The following is a 26,956-nucleotide window of genomic DNA, read 5'->3' as shown; positions in this document are numbered from 1 at the left end:
GGAAATAATTTCTACCTGTGGGTAGGTGTTCCTGCAACATTTGTGTGTGAATATGCGTTATTTAAAGGAAAAACACTCCCAAAGTCGATGCAAACTTGCCATTAGCATTTGAATGGGATCCTTCCTTCTCTTTTAGCATTGTCGCTAGGCTAGCGACGTTTTAAAAACGAAGCATGGTTTATATTCAAATTAGTGCTGTCAAAGTTAAAGCGTTAACTGATTAATTTATCACAAAAAAATGATCACATTAATCATAAATTAACACAGCTTAATTGCACTATTAATTTTCACCATAGATTATCCTTTAGCGTGACAGCGGATGGCTACGTTTAAGGTAGCACAGGTTGTGTTTGAGAAATAAACGTAATTACTTGCATTAAAGTAAAGCATTTAATAAATGTTTGCGTATCACATTTAGAATATTTGTTCACGTAAAAATATTGGGATCATTTTCTTCCCCATTTTAGATTATGCAAATAATTAACTGATTAGAAAAAGAGGAGGATGAGCGTGTGCAGTGGATAAAAAAATGTACAAGATGTCCTCATAACATTAAACGTCAAAAGAATGAACACATAACCTGTGCTTTTCAAATTTAGTGGGGAAACATTTTTGATAAAAAAGCCTTCTTTCTTTTTTTTTTAATTAAGCGATTAATCGTGATTAATCCAAATTCTAAAATGTGATTAATCTGAATTAAAAAAATTATCATTTCACAACTCTAATTTAAATATACAGTGGATGCAATTCTTATTGTCATGTTTAGTTTTACAGTTGACTCCAACAGAGGTGTCATTAAACAGCTTAAAGGACAACAGAATAACATACGCGCTACACACTTGTTGCTAATGCTACGTAAGCAAAGCCAAACGGCATTGCGGACTTCGGGAACCAATTACTTCTACTTAACGTTCGCATTCGGAGCTCTTTCATATCACCAACAGCACACAATGTGATAATCGGAGTCCATCACTTGGAAGTTCTTCATTGTTTGCACAACACAAAGCGATTTTTGTCTGAGTTGATTTGTAAAAGAAAAAAGGGGGGTGGGGTAAAGCTGTATTTCGACATGGTGGGCTGGATGCGGCCTCGTGTTTGACACCTGTGCTTTCAAACATCAGATAAGATGACCGACCTTTATTGACTTTAGAGGGGGTAAAATCGGGCTGAATATCAGTCCGGTCATCTTTGTGTCTACCCTACTTTAGTCAATAAGCATATGCCGTCTGTGATCTCGTCTGTGCTTAGTATTTTTGGTTTATTTCAGATGCCAGGTTGGTAAGGTCACAGAGTCAAAATAAACAGCGGCTCTCGTTTCATGCACACACAACTGCAGTGGTGTTGTAGTGCCCCCCTAACAGAATCACAAACGGTAATGGTCCAGACGAGTTGAGTCTGGCCTTTACTCTTGCTCTGACCCTCCCCCTCCCAAGTTTGTGTTTGTCCAGACGGTCATTACAAGTGTGAGGAGGTCTTTTGTCTGTGCGTCTCGTGTCATAAAACACTGTCCTGTCTTGACTGGATCGACATCTGTGTCTCTGTCCGTTCTCCTGCAGAAGAAGTACCGAGCAGCGAAAGAAGCTTATGAAAGTCTCTTGCAGACGGAGAATCTTCCTGCCCAGGTGAAGGCGACCACACTGCAACAGCTTGGTGAGTGTCACTGGATCCTTGTGACTACAGTATTTCATTCATGTGGATGGCACTTAGGAAGTGACATCTTTGTATTTTTTTTTTTAGCAGATAAACACCAATACCGCTTTTCCCCCCAGACTTTTTTTTTTTTTTTTTACTTTTCAGAGTACAAATACTTTAGTACTCACAGGTGCCATGTACCAATACTTCATAATTGCACTTTGGAATTGTTATGAAAATGTATTATTGTTAAGCATATTGGTTCAAAACAAAAACATTTTTGAACATGACTATCAAGTTATTAATAACCTTTTAAATGTACTGTAGAGCTTGCAGTGTTAATAAAAAATAAAATAAAAAACGCTACCATATATGTTAAAACTGAATATCATTAAAATGACCTTTAAAAAAATAAAAAAATAAATAAATAAAAACATTTCTTGCTGGCCACATTTTTTAGCTCAAATTAAATATTTAACTATGTGTAAATCATTTCACAGTGTGACAAACTGGCCAATCAGAAACTAGAGGCAGGAAAATTCTTGTAATGCCGGGAGGCATTGGTGTCCCTCACACTTACTGCCCTGTTGTGTTGAAATCAATTTAAGTATTTTATGGGACGCATCAGACAATGGCGCTGATATTTTCTAATTATCTGATTCTGTTTTGCCTTGTCATTTGAAGAACACATGGCTATGCTCTCTTGCTGGGTTCGCGCAGATAAATTGTTGGTCTGTGATGTAAATCTGTGTAAAATAGAATAACCTGCATATTTTACTCAAGCCATTTTGAAAGGCTGCTTCCTGTTTTTTTTTTGTTTTATATTTTTATTTTCCTTCACGGCAGAATGAGTGTAACTTGACAGCATTAAAGCTGAGTACGCACAGAAAATGATGAGGAACATGATAGCAATTGAACAAGCTTCATGTAGAAGTTAAAGCCTGGATCTAGTATTTTATACTGATGGCCATATTTAGTATTCTTAGTTATTTTTCCAGTCTCATCATAGACAGACAACAGCCTACCCACCCCCAGTAGTAAAACACATTACCAGTCTAGCCTGCTTGGGTTGTTATGGCGATCAGTGGAGCTTGCTACAGGTGTGCAGAGTAGTAATTATGAAGGGGCAGTTGTCTGTTTGAAATAAGAGCACTTTGGTACCTGTAGTGTAGTTATACATGAAAGGAGGGCTTGTTTGTTAATGCTACTTTGATTTAGCACTGTGAGGAACACACTGCTTTTTTGATAGCAGTCAGATCCACCGTGCTCGGAATCTGTTGGTGCTCAACCCTAACGGTGTTCTTAAAAAAAAAAAAAGGCTTTAAGGTGTTTTGTTTTGTCTCCTGTAGGCTGGATGCATCATACGGTGGAGCAGCTTGGGGATAAAGGCACCAAGGACAGCTATGCCATCCAGTGTCTGCAGAAGTCTCTAGAAGCAGACCCAAATTCTGGCCAGTCCTGGTACTTTCTTGGCAGGTGAGACAAAAAAAAGAAGCTTTCTAACTTAATTTAGTGGTTTCTTTTTAAACAAATGTAACCCTAAGAGGTTGTTCCGGAGGCTTGGTAAAAGGCGCGTTAACTTACAAATAGTTTCAAGTTTCTGATGTTTTCTGGTGCCTTCCCTGTTAAATTAACCAGACACGGCAGGACAGGATTCAAGCTAGTCTCCCTTTATTGAACTATGGAACGAGGCTCACTCAGCTACACCTCTCTCTCTTTTTGTTGCGCTCATGACATGTGCAGTACAAAAACACTTCAGCATGTAAAACTAAAATACAAAACCAAAATTAATAATTTACAAAACAAGAATTAGTCAAGTCCAAGTACATAAAAATACACATTGGTAAATAACGTGTTACACAAACGAGGCAGTGTAACCAGATTGATAATTGTGATTCACTCAAGGGAGTTCTTCACATTATCAATCATTGGTGCGGTTCACTGTGCTTTTTGCAAGTGGAACATATTGTGTTATCACGTCAAGTTGAACACAACGAAAATAGAAGAAAACGTGAAATTCCGACGTGCTGCATTACTTCCCTGCATATTTTTGACGTTATTAGATGCAAGATATTTGCGAGCGTCAAGAGCAGCTCATTCAATGGAGGTTTTGCGACGCTGTTTCTATTTTTGGAAATGCCTCGTCAATTGCGTGCACTAACCCCGAAGGAGCCGTTGCGCTCAGTGTGCCCAGCAGCGTGGCTAAACAGAATACAGAGGATTATGAATGAATTTAGCACAATTCTACTGGGCAATATTACAGATTGTTTTGTTTTTTTTACACCGGGAGGGGGGGAAATATTCGGTTTTAAAAATACTCTGCTACATGCGGCCGTCGCGGCCCAGAGTTAAAAAACTTAAATTACTTTGCGGCCCACCAGATGGCACTCGCCGCTGCCCAATGATTAAGAATCATTGCCTTAATCACTTCCTCAGTGCGCCGTGGCATTGCCTGGGGGTCCTGAAAACCCAGGCTTTCTCGATGCTTGCTGTCAGCTCTTTGTTTTTGGGTCTGGTGGCTGTCATTTTTCTTTTGATAGTATTGTATTACATGGAAAACTAGGGCTACAATACAGTACTATCAAGAGGATAATGAGGGCCACCAGACCCAAAAACAAAGCGCTGACTGCAAGCATTAAGAAAGCCAGGGCAGGGCTTCCAGGACCCCCAGGCAATGCCACTGCGCATCGAGGCAGTGATTAAGGCAAAAAGATCCCCAACCAACTAGTGAAGATTGACATATCGTTTTGAAAATACAATGCATCAATCCATCTTTTTTTCCCCCCCATGCAAATCACCAGGAAGTATGCATGGTGGTTTCTTCACATTATTCAAATTTTTTGACATCTTGTTTTTGTGGGTTTTATATGCTGGGAGCCCAAATAATGTAAAAATAAACAAATACTTGAAATCACTTAAATCTTGGGCCCTGAATCTATAATCTATGAAAGTTGTACTTTTTATCTTTGAGGATATTTACATTTTTTGACGAGCACCTGTAATGTTTGTAGTTTTCATGTTTTTCACCTATTATTGTCACTCATCTTCCTCTATTTCCTCTTGCAGGTGCTACTCTAGTATCGGCAAGGTGCAGGATGCATTCATCTCTTATCGTCAATCCATTGACAAGTCTGAGGCCAGCGCTGACACCTGGTGCTCCATAGGGTGAGGAAGAAGAAACAATGTATAGTATACCGCCCGTCATGCAGAATTGCCGCTTAGGAGCTGTGACAGAAAGTTAGAAATGTACCTTTCCCTTTTGTACCGAAGATGGGTATTTCCCCAACGATGTGCTTTTTCACAGCGACATGGTATCCCACATTCCGATGATTAGATTGTCATCATAGCCCTACACATAGGTGTCATCCTGCCGCTGTTTTGATACTATGACAAGGGGGTTGGGGGGGAAATTGTTAAAAGAGATACAACTTTACCCTATTCATTATTCTGGCTTTTTCAAAAACATGACAAGAGGATCCACCCTTTTATAATTGCCTTCAGGGTGCTCTACCAGCAGCAGAACCAGCCTATGGACGCACTGCAGGCCTACATCTGCGCCGTACAACTGGACCACAACCACGCTGCCGCCTGGATGGACCTGGGTACGCTCTATGAGAGCTGTGGACAGCCGCATGATGCCATCAAGTGCTACGTCAATGCCACTCGCAGCAAGGCCTGTGTCAACACTGCTGCACTCGCTCAACGCATCAAGCTGCTGCAGGTAGGCTGTATTCCTTCAGTAAAAGATGTACGCACCCTGCTAGATGTGGTTGAGTCATTTGGTGAATGTGTGTTGAAATCATTTTCATATCTGATGAGCGAGATATGAATTATCATAATTTTGTGCTTTTGCAATGATCATACGTCTTCATTACATAACACATTTGTGATATGTTCTCCCCAATTTGTGTTGCCTTGTTGGTTCCGCACTGAAACGTGTGTCTTGACACAATTTCTCCTAGGCTCAATTGTGTAACCTACAGCCAGGTAGTCTGCAGAATAAGAGTAAAATGCTCCCTAGTATTGAGGAGGCGTGGAGCCTGCCCATCCCTGCTGAGCTCACGTCCAGGCAGGGGGCCTTGAATGCTGCACAGGCACAGCAGGTGAGAGATCCAGCTCCTACTAGAGACCTCAGCCACTCAGAGAAGCAAAATGAGTAGTTCTAATAGTCTGATTTGCATCTTGGTAAGGACGTAAGGACCTAAAGATGCAATGAGGTGCTGATTGAGAGGGGGACAGTGAGCTGTTGATTTTTAAAGGCTTTGTCAGGTGCAAAAATGATGACAGAGCGTGACAAGCACCATACACTGCATTTCATGTAAAGATGTATGAATCTTGCATCAAAATTACTATCCAAGACATAATATTCCCCATGGCATCTCAGAACTAAAAAAAAAAGAAGAAAAAAACGTAATTTAAATAATTTGACTTAACCCAGCCAAGACCCAACTGCATGTTTGCATATTGATGCAATATTATTGTTGCATTATTCCACAAGCACACCATTATGACTCTGATTAAGACCTTAATCAATAGTTCTGATTAAGTTTTAAGGTGGGAAACCAAGCTGTATTTTAATCAGAGTGTTGTCATACATTCTTTATTTGGAAGCATGTAAATGTAGTGTGTGTATGCAGAGGATCCATGTCTATTTTCCCCCCCCTTCTCTTTTGAAAAGGACTTCATTGTTTTTTTTGCGTCATATTGTTATTTATTTGTTCCTTCTTCTGCCAAAACGCAGATGGTCGTGATCACAAGCTGTTTTTCTGCTGGATTTTTAGGATTGTAAGGAGGATGGAGCCCAAAGCACCAGCAATCACAGCGACCTACAGGCCAGTCCTGCCAAAAAGAAACGCACTGCCAGCCCAGGCAAAGTAATGCCAAGAGCTGCACATTAGCGCCCATTCCGCGCACATTGCAATGTGAGCGAAAATACTGATTCCCGCCTTTCCCCAATCCTTTGGTTATGTGCAGAGTGCTGCAGACTCGTGTGCAAACAGTGGCAATCAACAGCCAGTCCACAGCTGGTACCTTACTCCGCAGAAGCTTCAGGTTAGAAATATCGTTATTAACTCATTGTACATTAAATTGCACAGGTCCCCAGTAGACTGTCTGTTGTGATTTGAGAAATTGTAAGGTTAGGTGAGCAGTGACAAGATACAAGCCAATCCTGTGCATTGTCACTCCTTGCTCATGATACGACTCTAACCAAAGAAGAAATTCTATTTCCTCCCTCCTGACCGTTGAGTTTGAGTTATGCATGCATACCAATATAGTCACTGGGTGATCCTAGAAGGGTATAAGTTCCAGTATCACCAGAGGTTTGTTTCCTATGAAATCTTGAACACGTGTACACGAGGATTCCGAGTGACAGGACACTCAGTCCTGTCACAGTTGTCCGGGACTCATAAAACCGTAGTTACAGTTGTAACTCTTTTTTTCAAGTAGGTGTCTGAGGCATTTGAGCATTGAGAAAGAGTGTGTGAATTTTCTCAGTTTTTCTCCATCATTCAAAAAACATGTATGCGAGGTTAATGGAAAACTATAAAGTTATAAATAAATAAAAACTGCACTTTCCCACATCCTTTTGGTTCGATATTTTGCCAAAAGCTTAGTTTATCATCGTTAATATCGTTATATCAAGATATCCGGCATGAATATCAAGATATGAAATTTTACCCATATAGCCCAGCCTAATCCATGTTATACATGTTGTTTGTCTCAAAAACATTTTTTTGACCTGGACCTTAAATCTCTACTTGAAGACACCTGATCTATTGACCATGTTGATAAAGGGCCCCCTAGTGGCAGACAAAGAACACTGCATGTTTACAACAAATAATAAACTCCTTTTATTTCAACGCAAAGTGAAAAGATATATAAAATTTGTCCTTTGCAGCTTCTGGAGCACTTGCGAACCAATAGAACCATCCTCAAGCCCCTCCAGGTGCAGATGCTGGATCAGCTGGAGAACCAGTTCTCACTCATGCAGCAGCATCAGCAGCAGGCACATATTTTTTTTACTTTTGTAATATTAAAAAACAAAGTATACAGAAATCCTCAGTTTTTCCATCTTGCCTTGTCAGGCGAGACAACAGGCAATGGCAGGTGCCCAGCTGCAGCCCAGCCTTCCCAATGGTCCTCAGGCGGAGTCCCCCAACTGCCGTGAAGGCCTTACCCGTTCATCCCCACTGAATCACGCAGCCATCAGACAGCAGTGCGTTGTCCAGCCCACGGCCAACGGAGCATGCTCAAGTCCATCATCTGGGCCACTCGACACCAGGTCCCCAGGTGGGGACCACGCCGCGGTGTTGGGAAGTGGCAGCACAAGCAACGGAAACGTGCCTTACGCGCAGCAGAACTCTCTACCTCACAACTGCACAGCCGTCAGTCACCCCAGCACCAGCAGCGCTAGTCCCGCTCATCCAGACGAGACGTGGAGGAGTCCGCATAGCAACGCTAGCACTCAGGTAAACAAACATTTACGAGCAAGCCCCTTTTACGGCAGAAGTTATACTACCGGTATTCAATTCAATTTTATTTATATAGCACGAAATCATGAAAAAAGTTGTCTCAGGGCACTTAACACATGGAGCAAGTCAAAGATCACACCACTGTACCCCAACTGAGTGGTTACATTTTTTTCCAGACTTGTGACTTGGAACTCCCTGTTCAAAGTGACGTTTCAGTGTACTTTCCCACGTCAGAAAAGTCAGACATTTTGCTTTCTGGACTAATTTACCTGTGTTATCTCCATCAGCCTGATGCACTTCAGGGCTTTGTGATGATTTGAAAAGTTTTGCAGTTTTGGTCGCCTCAGCTTTTGTTATCCATCTTTTCTTCTGATTGCGCTTTCTTTGACTGTGTAAAGCTAAGCTAGTTTCCAATATATGTTAGAAATGCTAACTCTAGCCTGAGTCCCAAAAGCTACTCCTTCTCTTGGATTATGTACCTTTAAAAAAAATTAAAAGGGAAAAAAACACATGTAATAGCCTGGAAACTAGCAGATGAGTCTGGCCATTTCTGAGGCAGGGCAAACCTTACCAAACAGACAGTGAAAAGATCAGATCAGTGAAGAGCAGACATGACGTCATCATAAAAGCAGGACGTATGTGCGTAAGTAGTAAACACACGGACGTACATATGAAATGAATAATTTTCATATGGAAGTAAGTCCATGAGTAAACTGTAGCGGTGGGCAGATACATAGTAAATTCAACATAGCTACTCAAAGAGACACAGTAGTGAATGACATGTCGTCATTGCGGTTAAAAAGTTGATGATTTGTTTGATGATAGACTTCCGGCACTGAAGAGTGTTGTTGCTCACAAAGAATACGTCAACAAATAAGCAAATTTGATTTCACAATTCGTTTTGGCCCGGGCTGAAATCGCTCAACGGTCGAGTGACCTGACCAACTTCTTTTTTTTCAAGAAATTTGGGTGTAGCTTGCCAGTCTAGGAAGGTAATCCTTTGATGCAATCTAATGTGAGGTACGCCAAAGTCCTGTGTAATGGCAATTTGAATTCAAACAACCTCAGCGGATGTTCATAAATTCATAAAGGTCACAAATGTCATAACTAGCAGCCCAAGCTAATTCATATATTCAGAACTCAAGAGAGAGATTTGTTCAATTTTGCTATTGATTAAGTGTGTTTCCTCTTTGTCTAGGGGCTTCACAAAGGTCCAGGTTCACATTCGGCAGGTCCCAATGGAGAACCCCCTTTCTCTTCCTCCTCCTCTTCCTCCCCTCAGACTTCATTCTCTTCCTTGGCTATTCTCAATCAGGTGGGACATTCTTCTGGGCCCTACACTGCCTCGTCCTCTGCCTCCTCCTTATCCCCCACCTCCCCCAGGTCCACCCCCAACCACTTGTCCTCGCCGCCCCACTCCACCACTACCTCAGGGCTCCACACCAAAGACAATGCGCCTTCCGGGGGTAACGCGGGAGCAGCTGCCACTCTGCCGTTAGGTCCAGATACCGCCACCGCTGCAGGGATGACCCCAAGTCCCGGCGCCACTCCCGCACAGGCATCGACTAATCATGTCCAGCTGCGGGTGACGGACAGACCTGGCTCTCCAGCCCCCGGTGCGCCCACTATAGACAATCCTCCACTCTCAGCCTTGCTAAAGGGAAAAGCCAACACCACCACGAATGACGATAATAACAACTGTAGTAACCACGGAGGGCCTTTCTCAGAGAAAATCAACAATGTCCACGCGGATGCTGCCAATGCTGTGTCGGAGCACTTCTTGGCATCCTCGCCAAGGTCCACCACCACCACTACCGCTGTGCACTCCCCCAATAGCCTCTCCTGCCTTAACAGCCAGACCGACAGTCAGGGGCCCATAGTGAATGGGAAGGAGGACTCTCGCAGCCCGCAAAAACTGGAGACTCCAGAAGGCACACTGCACAGACACTTGGCCCCTGCTGGCCTGGCTCCCTGGTCTTCTGTTTCCATCTATCCCAGCTCCAGCGAGGTGCTCAAGGCGTGCAGGTATGACATTCCTTTTTTTCTCACTCCATCCGTTACATGTTTAGATTTCAACGGATGCAAATTTAGCCTTTCTTCTACAGGCCATCTAAAAGACAACTACCAGAAGGGGCAATAACTTGCGCAAACAAAAAAAGCATATTCTCTCATTTAAACAAAACACCCTACTAAACTTACTCTTCTGAATATTTTAGAACATATTTCTGCTCATCATTTCTTGTGATGCCAAAATTAGATAACTACACAATTAAATGAATAAATAAATGTATGTGGTATGCATCTCAATATTTATTTCAATAGATCCTCCATTATGTTCAGATTTAATTTATTCACTATTTATTTATTTTGGCATGCTTGTTCCTTCCTGTGTCATGAAGTAAATCTCAATCATGTCTTTCTCTCTCATAAAGCTCCAGTGTTTCCCACAGATTTTAAATCTACTTGGGTGGTGCATTCTAGTGAATTTTCAGAGTAAAAATGTTGTTGTAACATTATTCAGTGATTCCATATTTTTTGCACTTATTTTATATTAAAATAATTATACAAATAAAATAAGGCTGTCATATCGGATTATAAGTGAAAATAACTGGATCGGGACTGATCTGACGTGAATACACAATCACAAAGCACAAACTGCGAGCATAAAGTGCACAAAGTGTTTTGCGGTGGTTAAAGAGAAAATATTATGGAATAATTCTGGCCGAAATTAATAATGCCTACCTTACAGAGGAGAAAGCAAAACAATGAAAAACATCAGACATTCAACCCAGACGTCCACAATCCATTCACATACCGTGGCGTACCTTGTCCAGCCGGTGCTGCCTCCCAGTTTGTTTTGGTGGTGTGTGTTCGCCTTCTCTCATTGATCGCTCCCATGCGTCTCGCAACTTTACTTTCAAAGCCCAGTTTCAATGACCAGTTGGAGTTCCTTCGTTAATCCTCCCGGAATAATGGCAAGCCCCAATTTCGTTTTCTTGCTTTTTCCCCTTCCGAACCATGGATTAATTGATGTGAAATTATCTCGCGACTGCTCTATTCCCATGTACAACCACGTAACTGATAGCTTGCAGTTTAAATTATGCACCGTAAGCATGTCTCTTAGCTGATGCCATTTTCCAGAGTTCCTTAACCAAACCAATGTTGTTTTGTACAATGCAAATACCGGCATTATTTTGTTATCCGTTCCTGCTCGGTCTCGGCCGGTGTTCAAATCGTCTCCGTGGATAGCGCCAGGCGGCTGCACGTCGCCAAAAAGGTAGGGTCTAAACGCGGTAAACGAAATGAAGTACAGGAGACAAGAGGTCACACTGCAATTTGCAGTTTTATTTTCTCTTTTTGTTCACTTTCTCGTTCCATCTCCACATTAGAGTACATACAGCTGCAACTCTCTTCTGCCTTCTCCCCTCCGTTAATACAAGCCAGCAGCCAACTAGCAACAAGCGTGAACCAGCCCACCAATCAGAAACACGCGTTGGCACAACAAAATTGGCCCCTAGGGTTGTCTTGAAGGGCGGGCGGTACATTTAGCCTTTTATCAGGCCACCATGAGCCCTGTTGTGGTGGCCCTACCAGAACCAGTGCTGGCCCTGTTTATTCATTTATTGAATAATTAATACATCAGGAATTAGAAATTTGACATATTATCTCTTACTTCTTCAAAGTGGCATTCCTGATGCTTTTCCAAGTTGACAAAGTAATATCTCCTACATTTGGGCTGTTATTGGTTGCTCACTCATGCCAACTTTGTTTTTGAGCTAATCACTTGACTCCCCACGCCTCAGAAACCTGGGCAAAAACGGTCTGTCGACAAGCAGCATCATCTTGGACAAGTGCCCGCCGCCACGACCTCCAAGCACACCCCTACCTCCCCTGCCAAAGGACAAGCTCAACCCGCCAACGCCCAGTATTTATGTGAGTCAAAGTCACCGTTGACAAAGAAATAAGTGCATGATATTGTGCTGTAATGTTGGTGAAACGGTTCCTCATTAGCCTCCCTGGAAGGGGTCTTAAGTGGTGATTAATCCTTGTGCTTCCTCTCTTGCACAGTTGGAAAACAAGAGGGACGCCTTCTACCCTCCTCTCCATCAGTTCTGCACCAACCCTGCCAACCCTGTGACCGTTATCAGGGGCCTGGCAGGAGCCCTCAAACTGGGTAAGAAACCACCTAATAAATCCACCTTTGTTTTTACTTTTCACATATATTTTTTCCTGTACAGAGCACTGCAGCATGGCTCTGTGGATATTTCTTAAATGGCTGTTGTGATTGTATTTGACATGTCTGGCAACAGTACCACCCGCAGGCATCAAATGTTACTGCAATATACAGACACTGTCCTGTAATGTTCCTGACACAATTTTAAAAATATGAAATTTCAGATAAATTGCTGTGGAAGCAAGTTCCTATATGTTGGTACCTGGCAGCTCTGCTTAAGCAAGAGACATTATTTTTCTTTTTTGTTGGGGGCCGAGGGCTCCTTTTTTCCTTTTTTTTTTGAGATGTACAACTCAGGTTGTGCACAACTTTTTATAATCAGGAAGACTGACCCTTTCTGCTTGTAAAGTAATATGTTCAAATCATTGTATGACACAATAAATAAAAAATAATAATGACGATGTTGCACAAAAGCAGTGTCAGTCAAATGTCAACTGGGAGTTTAAAAACGCAAAAAATGCAGACATCAATGCTTGACCGTGCTTCCATATTCTTCCTGTTCTGTGCAGACTTGGGCCTTTTCTCTACCAAGACACTGGTGGAGGCCAATCCCGACCATCTGGTGGAAGTTCGCACCCAGCTGGCCCAGCCCACTGACGAGAACTGGGACCTCAGCGGCAGCCACAAGATGTGGCGCTGTGAGAGCAGCCGCTCGCACACCACGATCATCAAGTACGCCCAGTACCAGGCCTCATCCTTCCAGGAGTCACTACGGGTCAGTAATAAAGAGGACGTCCAAATTATCTTCTATTTTAATTTCCTGTCGATGGAATGGCCATGTGTTAAGACACATACATTTGCCCACGCAGTGTATATTCGAGTTGATATTGATTTCTGAAATAGGAGGAGAATGAGAAGAAGAAGGAGATGGAAGCAGAGGCAGCCTCATCTGACAGGTGACTTTCCTTTGGCTGCCTTGATGGAATCAACCATTTTCTCATTCCTGTTGCTAACACTGATGCTCTTGTGTTAGTCGGCGGAGGAAATGTCCATTCAAGCACATCAAATTTGGCACCAACATAGACCTCTCGGATGAAAAGAAGTAAGTGGACCATTGCATATATGAAAACAAGGAAATTAAGATGTTTATTTATTGTATCTCATTGGAATACAGACACTCTCTTTTTGCATCTATGTAAGAACAGGTAACAGTTTTATTTGGATCATATTCAAATTGTTCGTCTCGGTAACTACAATACATTATTGAAGACTTTGTTGTTCAAAGTTTGAATCTGAGTGTGTGTGATTGTTTGTCTACATGTTCCCTGCCATTGGCTGGTGACCAGTCCAGAGAATGCCCCACCTCTCGCCTAATATCACCTGGGATACACTCTAACTTGCTCATATGCCAAATGTGTAAAAGTGTTACAGAAAATGGATGGATGTAACAGTACTTCAGATTTGGAACAAAATGATTCAACCTTCTGTTTTATCAAATGTGAGATTATGCCAGGTATTGAATAAACCAACATTAGCTTTTACAGCTACAATTTTGTCAAATAGATGAATTATCCACGATGAAAACATTGACAAAGAATTCCAGCTGACTTCTTTTCAACATCAGTAGATTACCAAGTGGGCTTTCTTTCTTTTGTGTTTCCACGTTTGCAAAGATCTCAAAGATGTCCAGTGGGATGTATTGTGGTTGTCTCTAGCCATGTGTTTCTAGTTGTCTCATGCTCTGTGCAATGTTCCTCTCACTTACAGGTGGAAGCAGCAGCTCCAGGAGCTGACCAAGCTGCCGGCTTTTGCCCGGGTGGTATCAGCCGGCAACCTGCTCAGCCACGTGGGACACACCATCCTGGGCATGAACACAGTGCAGCTCTACATGAAGGTTCCCGGGTCCAGGACACCAGGTAAACATGGGACTAGCATTAATAGATCATGACTTGTCATTTTTGGTCACTTGGCTAAAAATAAGCGCTTGTGTGGTTCTTTAGGTCACCAAGAGAACAATAACTTCTGTTCGGTGAACATCAACATCGGCCCTGGCGACTGCGAGTGGTTTGCTGTGCCCGAACCGTACTGGGGCGTCATCAACAGCTTCTGCGAAAAGTGCGTGAGAAGCTAATTTACTGCATGCTTGATGTTTTGATGCTGACCTTTGGGGGATTCTATGACAGGAACAACATCAACTTCCTGATGGGCTCTTGGTGGCCGAACCTTGAAGACCTGTATGCGACCAATGTGCCTGTGTACCGCTTCATCCAGCGCCCCGGGGACCTGGTGTGGCTCAATATGGGCGCCATCCACTGGGTGCAAGCTATTGGCTGGTGCAACAACATTGCGTGGAATGTTGGACCCCTCACAGGTGATGTCAACACTCTCAAAAGGACTAGTCATTCATTCCCAATGATGTTGTTGTTTTGAGGCAGTAACTGAGGTGTTTTATCTGTTGATGTTCGCCAGCCCATCAGTACAAGCTGGCAGTAGAGCGCTACGAGTGGAACAAACTGCAGAGTGTCAAATCCATTGTTCCCATGATCCACCTCTCCTGGAACCTGGCCAGGAACATCAAAGTGTCTGACCACAAGCTCTTTGAGATGATCAAGTGAGAACTTGCTTCTCCTTTCAATTACCTTTCCTTTCCTTTCCCATTTATTAGCTCATGTCGATATTTACATGACCAAGATGTATTTATCGCACTGCCTGCGGTGTCTTATGGTGCTTGGAATTCATTCGTTCCTTGCAAGTTTTGAAAAGTGCTTGAATTCTCAGCTGCTTAAAATTCTAGCTGTTTGAAATATTGTGCTGTTTTGTATCAGGACTGTCATGCAAGGAAGGTTTTATCTACAGACAAGGGGAACACTCTGAAACATCAAACATTTGTTTTCCATTGATCTAACCATGGACCTTTAAAAAAAAAAATAATAATAATTATATATATATATATATATATATATATTAGAGTAAAGTAGCCCGTACCATGGTGCTCCCTCCACCATGCTTGACATTTGATGTTGGTGTCCTGTGCCAGTTTTTCACTACACATGGCAGAAAAACAATTCAAACACTTCGACTTTGGTTTAATCAGTCTACAGAAAATGTTTCCAAGTTGAAAATTTTGGAACATCTAAGTGCTCTTTATCAAACTTAAAATGTTCAGCAATTTATTTATTTTAGAGCAACGGCTTAGGCTATATTCACACTGCAGAGCGTGATGCCCAATTATGATTTTTTGTTTGGTTAGATCCAATCTTTTTATGTACTCTATCACATTACAAAAACAAATGTGATTTCTAATGTGACACGCATGCGGAACGGAAGTAAATAATTTATGGTCCAGTGACCAGTGTGTTGGTGTTCATCTTTTTATCATCTCATATCTACAGAGGAGTTTTGCAAGAGGAGATAGCAATATTTTGAGGAAATGAGGCAAGGCTTTTTGATCTCTTCATTTCATGGAGACTTCTACTAAAGATGACACACGTGACCTGTCCAGACATGCATTGCAAAAAAAATAAAAATACGCATTCAATCCACAAATGAAAGTGAGCAAAGTCAGATTTGAAAAAAAAAAATCTGAATTTAGCAATTTAGATTCCGTAATTTCCGGATTATAAGGCGCACTTTACTTTAAACCGCACTAGCTAAATTTGGGGAATACTCTAGATTGGTCTATGTATAAGCTGCACCCGACTGGAAGCCGCAGGTGTTTTAATATTACTGCACCGGTGTTTAAGGGTCACCGCTACCACAGAGGGTATTGTCGGGACAGAGATGACTGTTTGGGAACGCAAAGCGTCCCATTTATTAACATCTGAACAGCATTCGTAAGGTGCACAAATAATACAGTGCTTGTCCTGCAGTCCCAGTAGTAGTACAGTATAACAACAGAACAAAACTTACAGCGCTTGACGAGGCAATGACGTCAAATGAAATCCGTTTTTGAAAGTGCTTGTCACTGCCAGTAACACGGCAGTAATAACAAGGCTGTACAAAAATACATTACTCTAACAAAAATACCCCAACCTACTATAGCAGAAAAGTCAGTCATTACCGGTAATTCTCGGGCCATCGTCCTCCTCCTGCCGCACTTTTTTTTCCCCCTTTTTTCCCCCTTTTTTTCTTCCTTTTTTTCTAAAAAGAGCTCAGTATTGTTCATTCTGTAATGTCATCATCATTGCTCTTTTTATTTTATTTTATTTATTTATTTATTTTTTGTATGTGCGTGTGTGTGTGTTCGTTAGTTCACCAAAAACCTATTAAAAAAAATTCCATACCGTTCACCTAAACCGAACACCGCCGTCAGGAGACCCGAGGAAGGACCAAAGAAAACAAAGGAAAGTGAAATCCAGCACCGACCAGACACCACCCACCGGGCCACCAACCAGAGTTCTTCACCAACCCCAGAAACATCTAAATTCCAACAAATCCAAAAAATCAGGGAGACCTCAAGAGACCAAAGGAGAGACTGAGGAAAAGAAGGAAGGACAAACGAAGCAGAGTGAGATCCACAGACACCAGCCTCCACCGATTCAATGACCTGAGGAAGAAGCAGATTGTGTCTGAGTTTCGATAGATGCTGGTGTGGTGGATCTGGCATGCATGAAAATCTCCACCAAAGAGGGGAGCCGTCGACCCCTGCCAGGACAGAGCAAGCGCAACACCTCAGGGCCCCCCAGGCCGCGGCAGCGCCAAAGGACGACCCCCGGGCCCCGCTAGGGCCACCGGCCGGAGAGCAAACCCAGGAGCAGGAGCGCCGCCCACCCCAACACGGCCCGCGCCCCCAACCCAACACAGCAGGACGGGGCACTAACCCGTTACTGAGTCCGCCAGCTCACCGACTGGCGAACTCTACCCCTAAACCTTGAATGTGACCCCACCCAGTGTATATACAAGTGTGTGTGTGTGTGTGGTGCATTAAAATTGGGAGCAGGTGAACCGGAGCAGAGGGAAATGATATCCCCACGCTCCGATCCACCCGCCTCCCAGGCATGTCAGTGAGTGTATGTGGTGCATTAAAAAAATAAATAGGGGGGGGGGGCGCGGCGGGGACATGGACAGGGGACCGCAGCACTGCTCTCCTCCTGCCGTACTATTGAAGTCGTCGTCTTCAGTGTCAGAACCGAACAGGCCCAGATTGGCCTCGCTCTCTCCTTTATTGTCGCTCTCAAAACCAAAAAACTCCTCTTCGTCAATGTCACAATCAAACAGGTCGATTGCCTTTAACTTAAATGCAGCATCTTATTCACTTCTATGTTTGTTTTCCATGATTAGGGCGCAAACTGTCTGGCTCTTGTTCTCTCTCCCACTGTATTTGGGCTCATTGGTTTGTTTTGCTCTGCCTGGCGCTCTTGCACTTTCTTTATAGTGTGCCCCCTCGTGACGTGGTGAATAAGCCCGCACCGTTGTATTAGCCGGAGGGATGAATGCAAGTGAAAAAAAGTAGCGGCTTATAGTTGGGAAATTACACTTCATGTATGGGCAAAAAAATAAATAAAAAAAAATCCAATTTGGTTTGCATTTGCCTGCAGCCTGGATGTAGCCTTCGATTTGAAAATGTTGACGATCGGCCTATGTTTTATCATGAGTTTATGCAGAAATTTAAGAAATTATAATTTATCAACATAACTTTATTGTGAAAAGGAATTTTTATAAGTACTTTCAACCCTTGAAAATGTTCGACGCCAGGTAATAATGAGGAAAAAGCACAAATTGAGCAATTGACAGTCACTTTCAGGTTTCATCCAATTTTTAGGTGTTGCTACTTAGAGTTGTGCTCATTTGCTAGTCATTTTCACACATTTGACTTCATTAGAGCTGTGTGTGTGGGGGGAGGGGAGAATTATATTTCTTTATTCCAAAATGTTGTTATTTAATAGTATTTGTGATAAATAAATAATAGTTATTGAATGTTGATGTATTCTAACTCCAACTCATTCACTGTTATTGATCAATCAGGGATGCCCAATATGTATTGTAACATTCGATGGCAAGGAATGTGTTCATTAAAAAAAAAAGGGTGTCACGCTACAATTTACCTTCATACTCATAATCAAATAAATTGGATAGTAATTTAAAATCAAGAGTAAATGTGTAATAACTTTACTTTTTATGTTAAAAAAATATGAAGCACTTTTTTGTTTGTTCAAGTCTGCAAATCCTTTTCACGTAAATCTTTGCATTCCAGAGCGTTTATTTTCTGCTATATGTAAACAGCCAAAGAAAAGTCTGAAAGTATATAATAATGACTGCATTTAAAAAAAATATATATATATATTTATGAAATTTGTAACCCAAGCCAAACGTGTCCATATTAGGTATTGCTTGCTGCGGACTCTGAAGCAGTGCCAGATGCAGCGAGAGCTTCTGTTGGCTGCCGAGAAGGAGTTAGTATGGCACGGACGCACCCAGAACGAGCCTGCGCACTACTGCAGTATTTGTGAGGTAAACCACGTGGACCATCTTGTATCTCCTCCTCCACCTGCCTTCTCTGCTTGTCTCATACTGGCGTGTCTTGTCCCCACAGGTGGAGGTGTACGACCTGCTTTTCGTGACCAGCGAGAGCAACAGCAGGAAAACCTACGTGGTCCACTGCCAGGACTGTGCCCGCAGGGGGAGCCCCAACCTGGACAACTTTGTTGTGCTGGAGCAGTACAAGATTGAAGAGCTCATGCAGGTCTATGACCACTTCACACTGGTAAGTGTTTCACACAGAGAGAGATACATAAGATCATTTTCCTTCTTTTTTTTTTTTTTTTCATGCAACGTTAGCGGCACAATTCTGATTCCCCCCCCCCCCCCCCCCCATCTGACCTCTCTTTTGTAAGTCGAGAGAAATCAGATATCAGGGTTGAGCGGTTTCTAAACGCATAAGGACCTAGTATGATATTAAATAGTTTCTTTTATAGCACATATAAATGTGTAATTTGTATTTTCAACTTGATATTACTCTAACTACTTATACCTAATAGTAGGCTATAACCTATAATTTTTCTTGTAACTGCATGGGGAATGACGTTCTATTAGTCACGTGAGCGCTATTCGTGCAACAGATCAGCGTTGATCAGTGGTCTGTTCGGATCAGGCCCCACGGTTCGGATCGCCTCCGATCCGCGGATTGGTTGGTGGGGGGGAAAAAAACAACAAAGTGCGCATTCACAGTGTACACCATTCAGACATGTCAAGGAAGCGGAAAGATACTCAACGTAACACACCGCAATGGCCGCATACGCTCAGGCTAACGTCAAAATAAAGTTTGTTTACATTGATGGCAATGCAACTAGCCTTGTTAGACATTTACTTTGAAAGTGGCCCATGTCATGGCATGATGGCTGTCTTGACTTCCCTTTTAGACGTACGTAGTTTTGATTAATGTTAAAGTTGCGACCAACATCAAGACAATGCTATCCCAAATTTATATACAATTGCTAATTTAGGACGCTAAGAAACTGCTAATTAATTACGCCGTCATTGTATGAAACAACAGAAGTCTCCGACGTAAGTGGCCTACTGGCTAGCATGCAGCTAGCTGTTAGCATTACCTACGGGTGCCTGGCTGGTAGCTGTAAATGAGTTTGACAACTAGTACCTTACTTGACTTTGCTTACTTGAATTATTTTTCAATATTCTGGACCAAGGTTACTTTGTCATTCACTCGCCATGTTTAAAATAAGAGAAAATGTCTTAAATTGCACTGGTCTTTTCATAATTTTTTAATAAAATACAATAAATAGAACTTTGTCTTCATTTATTTTATAGAAACACTTTTGCCCATTAAAAAATAAAAACATTCAATTCAAAATGTCAATGATATCCGTTTAGATTGTAGGGACACAAGTTTTTAGGCCCTTAGTACCTTTGTTATTTTACACATGGACCATGTATAAAATAAGAATGTTTCTGCTATATATTGCACTTTAAGATGAGTTCCTAAATCCTAAACTGGTATATTAGACTTTTTGAATGTATTTTTTTAATTTAATTTAATGGACAAAAGCGTTTTACAAAATAAATGAAAACACAAAATCCTAAACGGCTATATTAGATATTTTGAATAGATTTTTTTTATTTAACGGGGAAAAGCATTTTACAAAATAAATGATGACAATTTATTAGGGCCCGACCGATTAATCGGCTGCTGATTATAATTGGCCGATTATTGGTCTTCAAACACTGGCCAAAACAATCGGCCAATTGGGCCAAATGGATGATTATTTTCCCCTTAAAACGTTATCGAAGAAAACTGAAGTTTCCGATGCTGTGAAAGTACCCTGAATGCATCATTTTGCTTGCATAGCATTAGCAACTAGCGTATGTTATTCTGTTGTCCCTAAGCGTCCTATAAGCTGTTAAATGACACCACAGTTGGAGTTAATTGTAAAACGAAACACACAACGTTAAGAATTACATCCACTGTATATTTAAAGACAAAACATGCTGTGTTTTAGAACATCGCTAGCCTAGCGCTAATGCTAAAAGCGAAGGGAGGATCCCATTCAAATACTAACAGGAAGTTAGCATCGACTTCCGGAGTGTTTTTCCTTCCAATAACGAATAGTGTAAAAAAGGAGTTATTTTTCTTTTAATACATTTCAATTGCAGCTTTCTTCTATACTCACTTTAAGTGTGTACACCATGGATGCACAGAATCACACTGCCCCCAAAAGGCCAAAACACAGGAACAGTTGGTATTTGTCAGTACTGTTTTTCCGGTTGCTAATATTTTTAGTTTATTCTATTCTTATTTCACTTTCTTATTGTTTTATTTTGTCATTGTCCTTTTCAGTTATATTTAAAGTTGGTATTTCAAGGATTCAAAGAAGTTCTTATCTCAAAATTTAAGGATTTAAACATCCAAGGATTTTTTTTTTTTTGTCTTAACACACATTTCCACATGACATGGCGTGAAATACAATCCCCTGAGGTCCCAGGTTAGCCTAGTAAGTCCCAAAACTTGTGAAAATAACACAAGATAAAAATATATACAAGAAAACAGCAGTTGCAAACAAGTAAGAATTGTTTTATTATTGATACATAAATCCTTACAATAACCTTGTATACTTCATGATTTTTTTTTATAAGGTCATACTATGGACTTGTCATTCAAAGCAGAGAATCTTAATAGTGAAAGTTTGCGCGTAAATTACACCCATTGAAAAGGAATTGGGGGGTGGGGGGGGTTTGTATACATTATATACATTTTTAAATAATAGGCAGATAAATCAGTAATCTGTATTTTTTTTTTCTGCCAAAAAACAGCTATCTACTACTGATCTACTATTTATCTTTGTGTGTGTGTGTTTTTTTGCTGATCCAAAAAACGATCCGATCCGTGATCCGATCCGAATCGTGAGTTTTGTGATCTGTTGCACCACTGGTGAGCATCCATAAGGGGATGGCGTGGCTCTGTGGTCGAAGTATCCTTGAGCAAGATACTTAACCCCGGGTTGCTCCTGATGCTGCGTCATCAGTAGGTGAATGAGTAGTTGAATGTAAAGCGCTTTGAGGGCCTTGTAAGGTGGAAAAGAATATATAAAAGAAGTACCATTTACCATAAGACTGAACGAGACAAGATGGCCTGTTGGCAGTTGCGGCTCTCAACTCAAGCGCATTGGTCCCCCCCAAAAATGCAACTCATGCATATTAGCAGCTGGACTCGTCTAAGGAACAGCAATCCCCTGCAAGATGCTGTGATTTAATTTGATAAGTGTTAAGATGGAAGTGCACTTAAACATACACAAAATACGTAATAAGTCATGCTAACCAAAAACGGGCAATCATTTTTTCTTCTTCAACAAAAGCAAAAATCATCTCCACACACCCAAAAAAAAATAATCAAAACGTGAATATGCAGGTGATCAGTGTACATGATAGTTATATTTGATTGGTGTTAGGATTATCATGTGGGGCATTGGAAAAAAAGTCCCTAAAATCCACCATTTTGTACTACTCTTGCACCTGTGCACTTTGGACAGCACGCCGTTGAGCATTCAAGTGATGATTTGCCATTTTCTCCTCACAGGCGAGTCCCTTGCCTTCCTCGTCTTGATGATATGCTTAAGGACGTTTTTCAACCACAACGGACTCTCCATGCATTTTTCATTGTCGTCATTTAGGAAGTAAGCCGTCAGTCCTCTTAAAGCACGCTCTGTAGCGTTCCCCCAAGGCAGCTAGCTGTGCTTAAGCTGTGTGTCTATGCAACTCGCCTCCCCCGGTGGACTGGAGGGGGAAGGCAGCTCCTGTTAAAGACTGTTTCACCGCTGGACTCCCTACATCACAGGTTTCAGAGTCCGGTCCTCGAGCGCCTCGAGTCCTGCATGTTTTTGAGGTTTCCCTACTCCAACACACCTGATTCAATGATCAGGATCAGCCTCCTGCAGAGCTTGCTGATGAGCTTAAAAGGAACCCCGACTGTCATGACAAGTTTGCGCTCTATTATTCATTTGGTTGTTACTAACATAACTATGAGATTCATTTTTCAAAAATCATTTCCAGTTTAATAAATTTTGTGGAAATTTGGACGTACGCCGCCATTGTTATTTACGTTGCAACGCATTCATTGGGTAGTGACATAGAATGGCGGCTGTGTGTGAAACGCCTGTAAAGAAAGCAAGTTAAGCCTCGTAGCGTTCCTAAAGAAACAACATGCGATCGGGCTCTCGTCATTCACCAGACACATTCAAGAGTTCTGATCGTCCCTTTAGTACATAGTATGACGTAAATAACAACATTAAGTTTCTACCAAATGTATTAAACTGGAAATTATTTTTGAAAAATTCATCTCATAGTTATGTTAGGCTCAACCAAATAAATAATAGAGAGCAAACTTGTCATGACAGTCGGGGTTCCTTTTAAATATAAATCAGCTGTGTTGAACGTGGGAAACCTCTAAAACATGCAGGACTCAGGCCCTCGAGGACCGGACTTTGACACCACTGTTCATGTAATCTAAGCGTTGTACATAAATTGTTTCAAATCACCTGACTACTGACTCTTATGTTCTCGATTCTCTTTTGTGCCGTTTGCCATCACCTAGCTGGTCTTTTATACGTTAGTTAAAACAAAAGAACATGTTTGTAATGTGAACAGTTGAGTTGATGCAGTCTTTGCGACATTTCCTTTTTTTTTTTTTTTTCTTTTTTTACATATATATAATTTTTCTGGAACAATGTTTGATAAATCATTGTAGACACAAGGCCATGTCACCAAGAAAAAGGGTTGCACATAGTTAATTAGTGTTTTTTGATGTAAATGTACACTATTTATAAATGCATATTTATTGCTTGGAATTTTTTGTTGATGGAATGCTGTCAAATTTTTTCTCTCCAGAATACCTGCCATTACATTTAATGGAGCCTTGTGATTTTTGAGGAGAGCTCCGAATATGTTTTGTAAAGAAATAAAAGTGCTTACTAAGCATTGTGCAGAGACCTGATCTTCAATTGGGTTTGTTGTTTGAAGGATGTTTTATGCGTCAATAAATGAATTGTCTCTATTTATACCTGATGTTTAGTTATTTTAGTTGCAGGTGCAGCACAGTGTAGTGGCTGCCTTACTGTGGATGGGTTTGAATGAGTTGTGCTCTTAATTTTCTATATTTGACTGAAAATGGTCTGGCCTGAGCCCTGCTCACAGTTTCAATCGATTCCACTCTGGCCCTGCCTCACACCGCGTTCTTATAGACAAGTAATGTAGCTAGTTTGTGCGCATGTGTGTGTGTGTGTGCGCACGTGTGTTCATACGGACCTCAAAGGATATCCAAAACGATGCCAAAAAAGTACAAAATATATTTTCAGTCACTGACTTTTTGTTACCTTAATACACAATTACTTTTTCTTTTTTTACAGACACCAATCAAGATGTGATTAAAGTACGTATCACAAAAATATTTACTTTTAAGAAAAGTATTTCTATTGTATGTGGTTTTCTAATTTGCACGGTCTCAAAAGTATCTGGACTAGTGACATCAGTGTGAATACAATTGACTTGTGGACCACACAAACATTTTGCGCGTTTTTCACAGGTCTTTATTAATTGTGAAAACCACAAATTTATTTGTGTGAATATTTTTTAGCCAAATCTCTCCCCATACAAATACACACACAGATGAGAATGGTATCCAGGAGATGAAATGAGGAAGTCATACAAACGACAGTTTGGAAAAGAGGAACAAAGAGAATATTTCCTAATTCCTACTTTTAAATCATACAATATAGATGACATGAATAAGCCAGTAAATTCATGAAAATGTAACCATATAATTTAATAAAATAGTATCCATGAAATCCATGACCATAGCCAGCGTAAGTAGTTCAGAAAATGAATTATCTATAAAATGCAAACTCAAACTTATCATTTTCAACCATACAATTAGAATTTTACTGTTGATTCTGACATTGTGATTGGCTGGGCACCAGTCCAGAGTGTACTCCGTGACTCGCAAAGTCATCACAAACAGGCACTGTCTTATCAGCGACCTGGCTGAGGAAAAGCGATATAGAAAAATAATGGATTCTTTCAACAAATAGGAGCCTCGGTAGCTCCCCCTTTCTGCATGTTCTCCTCCTTTCATGTTACAAACTCGGGGCGCTAATTGGCAAACCGCCAGGCTTTCCTTTCTGTTTCCCTCTGTTGGTCATTGTTGAGGACAAAATCACCACCATACATTAACAGAAGTCCAGAAGTGTAGATTGAGAAGGAGTTCATGTTTAAACATCCTGTATTTAAGAAGTGTGTATTTCTGAGTCAAAACGTTGGACAGTGTCTTTAACAAAAACGAAAAAAAATAAAATAAATAATAATAATAATAAAAAATATTAAAATAAAATGGAAAAAAAATTAACTGAAGCTAAATTTTATATTTACAAAACTAACAAAAACTAAATAAAATTAGACTATAGAGAAAATGTCCTTCGTTTTAGTCTTTGTGGATTATTTTAAATATGATTTTAAGTATATTTATTCCGATATTAACCGGAATAAAGACGTTTGAAAGTGTGTCACACAGAAGTGATGTCATCTAGCAGCAGCCAATAGAAAAGCACCTTCAAATGATGTCACTCCTAGGCGACAAATTTGCCTGCTTGACTTTTGGCTCCAATGGCTTGGCTCGCCTGCTCTTTCAACTCAGCTGAAATGCAACGCTAGGTAAGAAATGTCTGTTTTTAATATTTTTACCATGGTGCGCTCAAGTAATACACTTTTTTTTTTAAAGAAAAAAGGAAAACTAATACTGAAACTAACTAAAACAAAGTATTAAAAAAACACACACAAAAAAACTAAAATTAAAAACTAATTAAAACCAATTCAATTTAAAAAACAAAACTCAAAAACAAATAAAAACTAACTAAAATAAAGAAAACTTTAATAACCCTAATTGTGACTCGAGACGAAATTCTCTCTTTTTTTTTTTTTAATACTTAGCCATTAAACTGATTTTAGCTTGCAGTCAAGTATTCACATCGACAAGTTCACAAAACTCTACCAAACAAGTGTGGCATAAACCTAAAATCAGTAAATCAACAATAATGCAAAGAAATGTGTGGCTTTATCACTTCAACATTTCATTTTCCATTCAGGCTGCATTCCATTAATGATCCCAAACCACCACAACAGCCACTTCTTTTTGTAACGTTTACATTGCATTGTTTAAATCACTCCACCATTTCATCCAACAAGAAAAGTACATGTTATGTTTGACACGTCTTTTATATGAGCACCTGAGTGCAAATCTGCATGCATAATGATGTTTCGATTGATTGACTGACTTATTGTAATTTCTTCACGGGAGCGTTAAGCGCTACATCCCACGCTTCCTTTTCCTTTCTCTGGAAACTTGAGGTGTGATTTTGGTGGACATGCATTGTTCTCGCGTTCATTGTGCTGCGGCTTAAAAAAACGAAACGCGTGGGATGGTTGGCTGTTCGGCGAGCACGGTGGGCGGGTGTCCCGTACTTGACAGTTAATTTATTAGCACGCCTGCTAATAGGTGAGCTGACAGACTGACAAGCACCTTGACGTTAATGGATGTATGATCCCTTTTGAATGTTACAATTTTTTCTTTTAAGCATTTTCCCGTTAAACGCTAGAAAGAAGACTGACATTTTAATATGTATCAGCCCAGAAGCTTGAGGGTTTAGAATGAGCAGCCACTGGGCCGCATACAGCCCATAAGGTGACCGCAAAAACAAATCAAATATAAACATTTAACATGTAACAGTACTCAACTGTTGAGTTGAGTAGTCACTGATACCAAGTACCGATACTACTAGTCATTTTGATAAAACTAATTTCCCCCCTCCAAAAAACAATGACATGTCATTTTAAAGAAAGACCTACAGTATATAGTCTATATTCCAATATAGCATTTTTCCTTAAAATTGACTGAAACGATCCTTCAATTACTTGGGGGCGGAGAGTGGTGGAGAGTGATGTCATGCTCGTCCCGTGGACATTTAGTGATAGCGTACGCCACAATTGGGATGGAAACTGGAAGAAAGAAAAAGCAACAAGATTCTGGCTTCGAGCACAGCCCAAACTCCAGCTAGGATTCCAAGAAAACTGAAGGAAAAACAAAAACAAGAAAAGCTTGACACAACAGAGGCTGCAGTTACGCTTTAGGCCAGAGGTGGCAGTCGTGAGTAAAAAAAGTGACAAACTACCTTTAAGATGG

At 40.9% G+C, this 26,956-nt stretch overlaps 1 protein-coding gene across 3 annotated transcripts in view; it reads left to right on the top strand.

Annotated features, from left to right (window-relative positions):
- Positions 1 to 23,785, top strand: part of kdm6a (lysine (K)-specific demethylase 6A) — a 51,402-nt gene extending 27,617 nt beyond the window's left edge. For 2 of the 3 annotated variants that reach the window (XM_086090572.1, XM_086090574.1), the window contains 22 exons: positions 1,557 to 1,650; positions 2,982 to 3,108; positions 4,699 to 4,797; positions 5,134 to 5,353; positions 5,595 to 5,735; positions 6,414 to 6,506; positions 6,607 to 6,684; positions 7,532 to 7,639; positions 7,719 to 8,102; positions 9,304 to 10,130; positions 11,909 to 12,038; positions 12,174 to 12,279; positions 12,849 to 13,054; positions 13,183 to 13,235; positions 13,313 to 13,381; positions 14,047 to 14,195; positions 14,280 to 14,394; positions 14,463 to 14,650; positions 14,749 to 14,890; positions 18,603 to 18,729; positions 18,812 to 18,982; positions 22,307 to 23,785. In XM_086090572.1, coding sequence (XP_085946698.1) covers positions 1,557 to 1,650; positions 2,982 to 3,108; positions 4,699 to 4,797; positions 5,134 to 5,353; positions 5,595 to 5,735; positions 6,414 to 6,506; positions 6,607 to 6,684; positions 7,532 to 7,639; positions 7,719 to 8,102; positions 9,304 to 10,130; positions 11,909 to 12,038; positions 12,174 to 12,279; positions 12,849 to 13,054; positions 13,183 to 13,235; positions 13,313 to 13,381; positions 14,047 to 14,195; positions 14,280 to 14,394; positions 14,463 to 14,650; positions 14,749 to 14,890; positions 18,603 to 18,729; positions 18,812 to 18,982; positions 22,307 to 22,333 — 3,654 coding nt within the window. In that variant the 3' untranslated portion in view covers positions 22,334 to 23,785. The remainder of the gene's footprint in view (positions 1 to 1,556; positions 1,651 to 2,981; positions 3,109 to 4,698; positions 4,798 to 5,133; positions 5,354 to 5,594; positions 5,736 to 6,413; positions 6,507 to 6,606; positions 6,685 to 7,531; positions 7,640 to 7,718; positions 8,103 to 9,303; positions 10,131 to 11,908; positions 12,039 to 12,173; positions 12,280 to 12,848; positions 13,055 to 13,182; positions 13,236 to 13,312; positions 13,382 to 14,046; positions 14,196 to 14,279; positions 14,395 to 14,462; positions 14,651 to 14,748; positions 14,891 to 18,602; positions 18,730 to 18,811; positions 18,983 to 22,306) is intronic. The other variant, XM_086090573.1, reaches the window with a different exon arrangement.
- The last annotated feature ends 3,171 nt before the right edge of the window (positions 23,786 to 26,956 follow it).

Source organism: Leptonotus elevatus, chromosome 12 (assembly GCF_054856555.1).
Source record: "Leptonotus elevatus isolate MCC_2025b chromosome 12, RoL_Lele_1.0, whole genome shotgun sequence".
NCBI lineage: Eukaryota > Metazoa > Chordata > Actinopteri > Syngnathiformes > Syngnathidae > Leptonotus > Leptonotus elevatus.
Note: the sequence above shows the minus strand (reverse complement) of the source record. Positions and strands in the feature narration are given on the sequence as shown.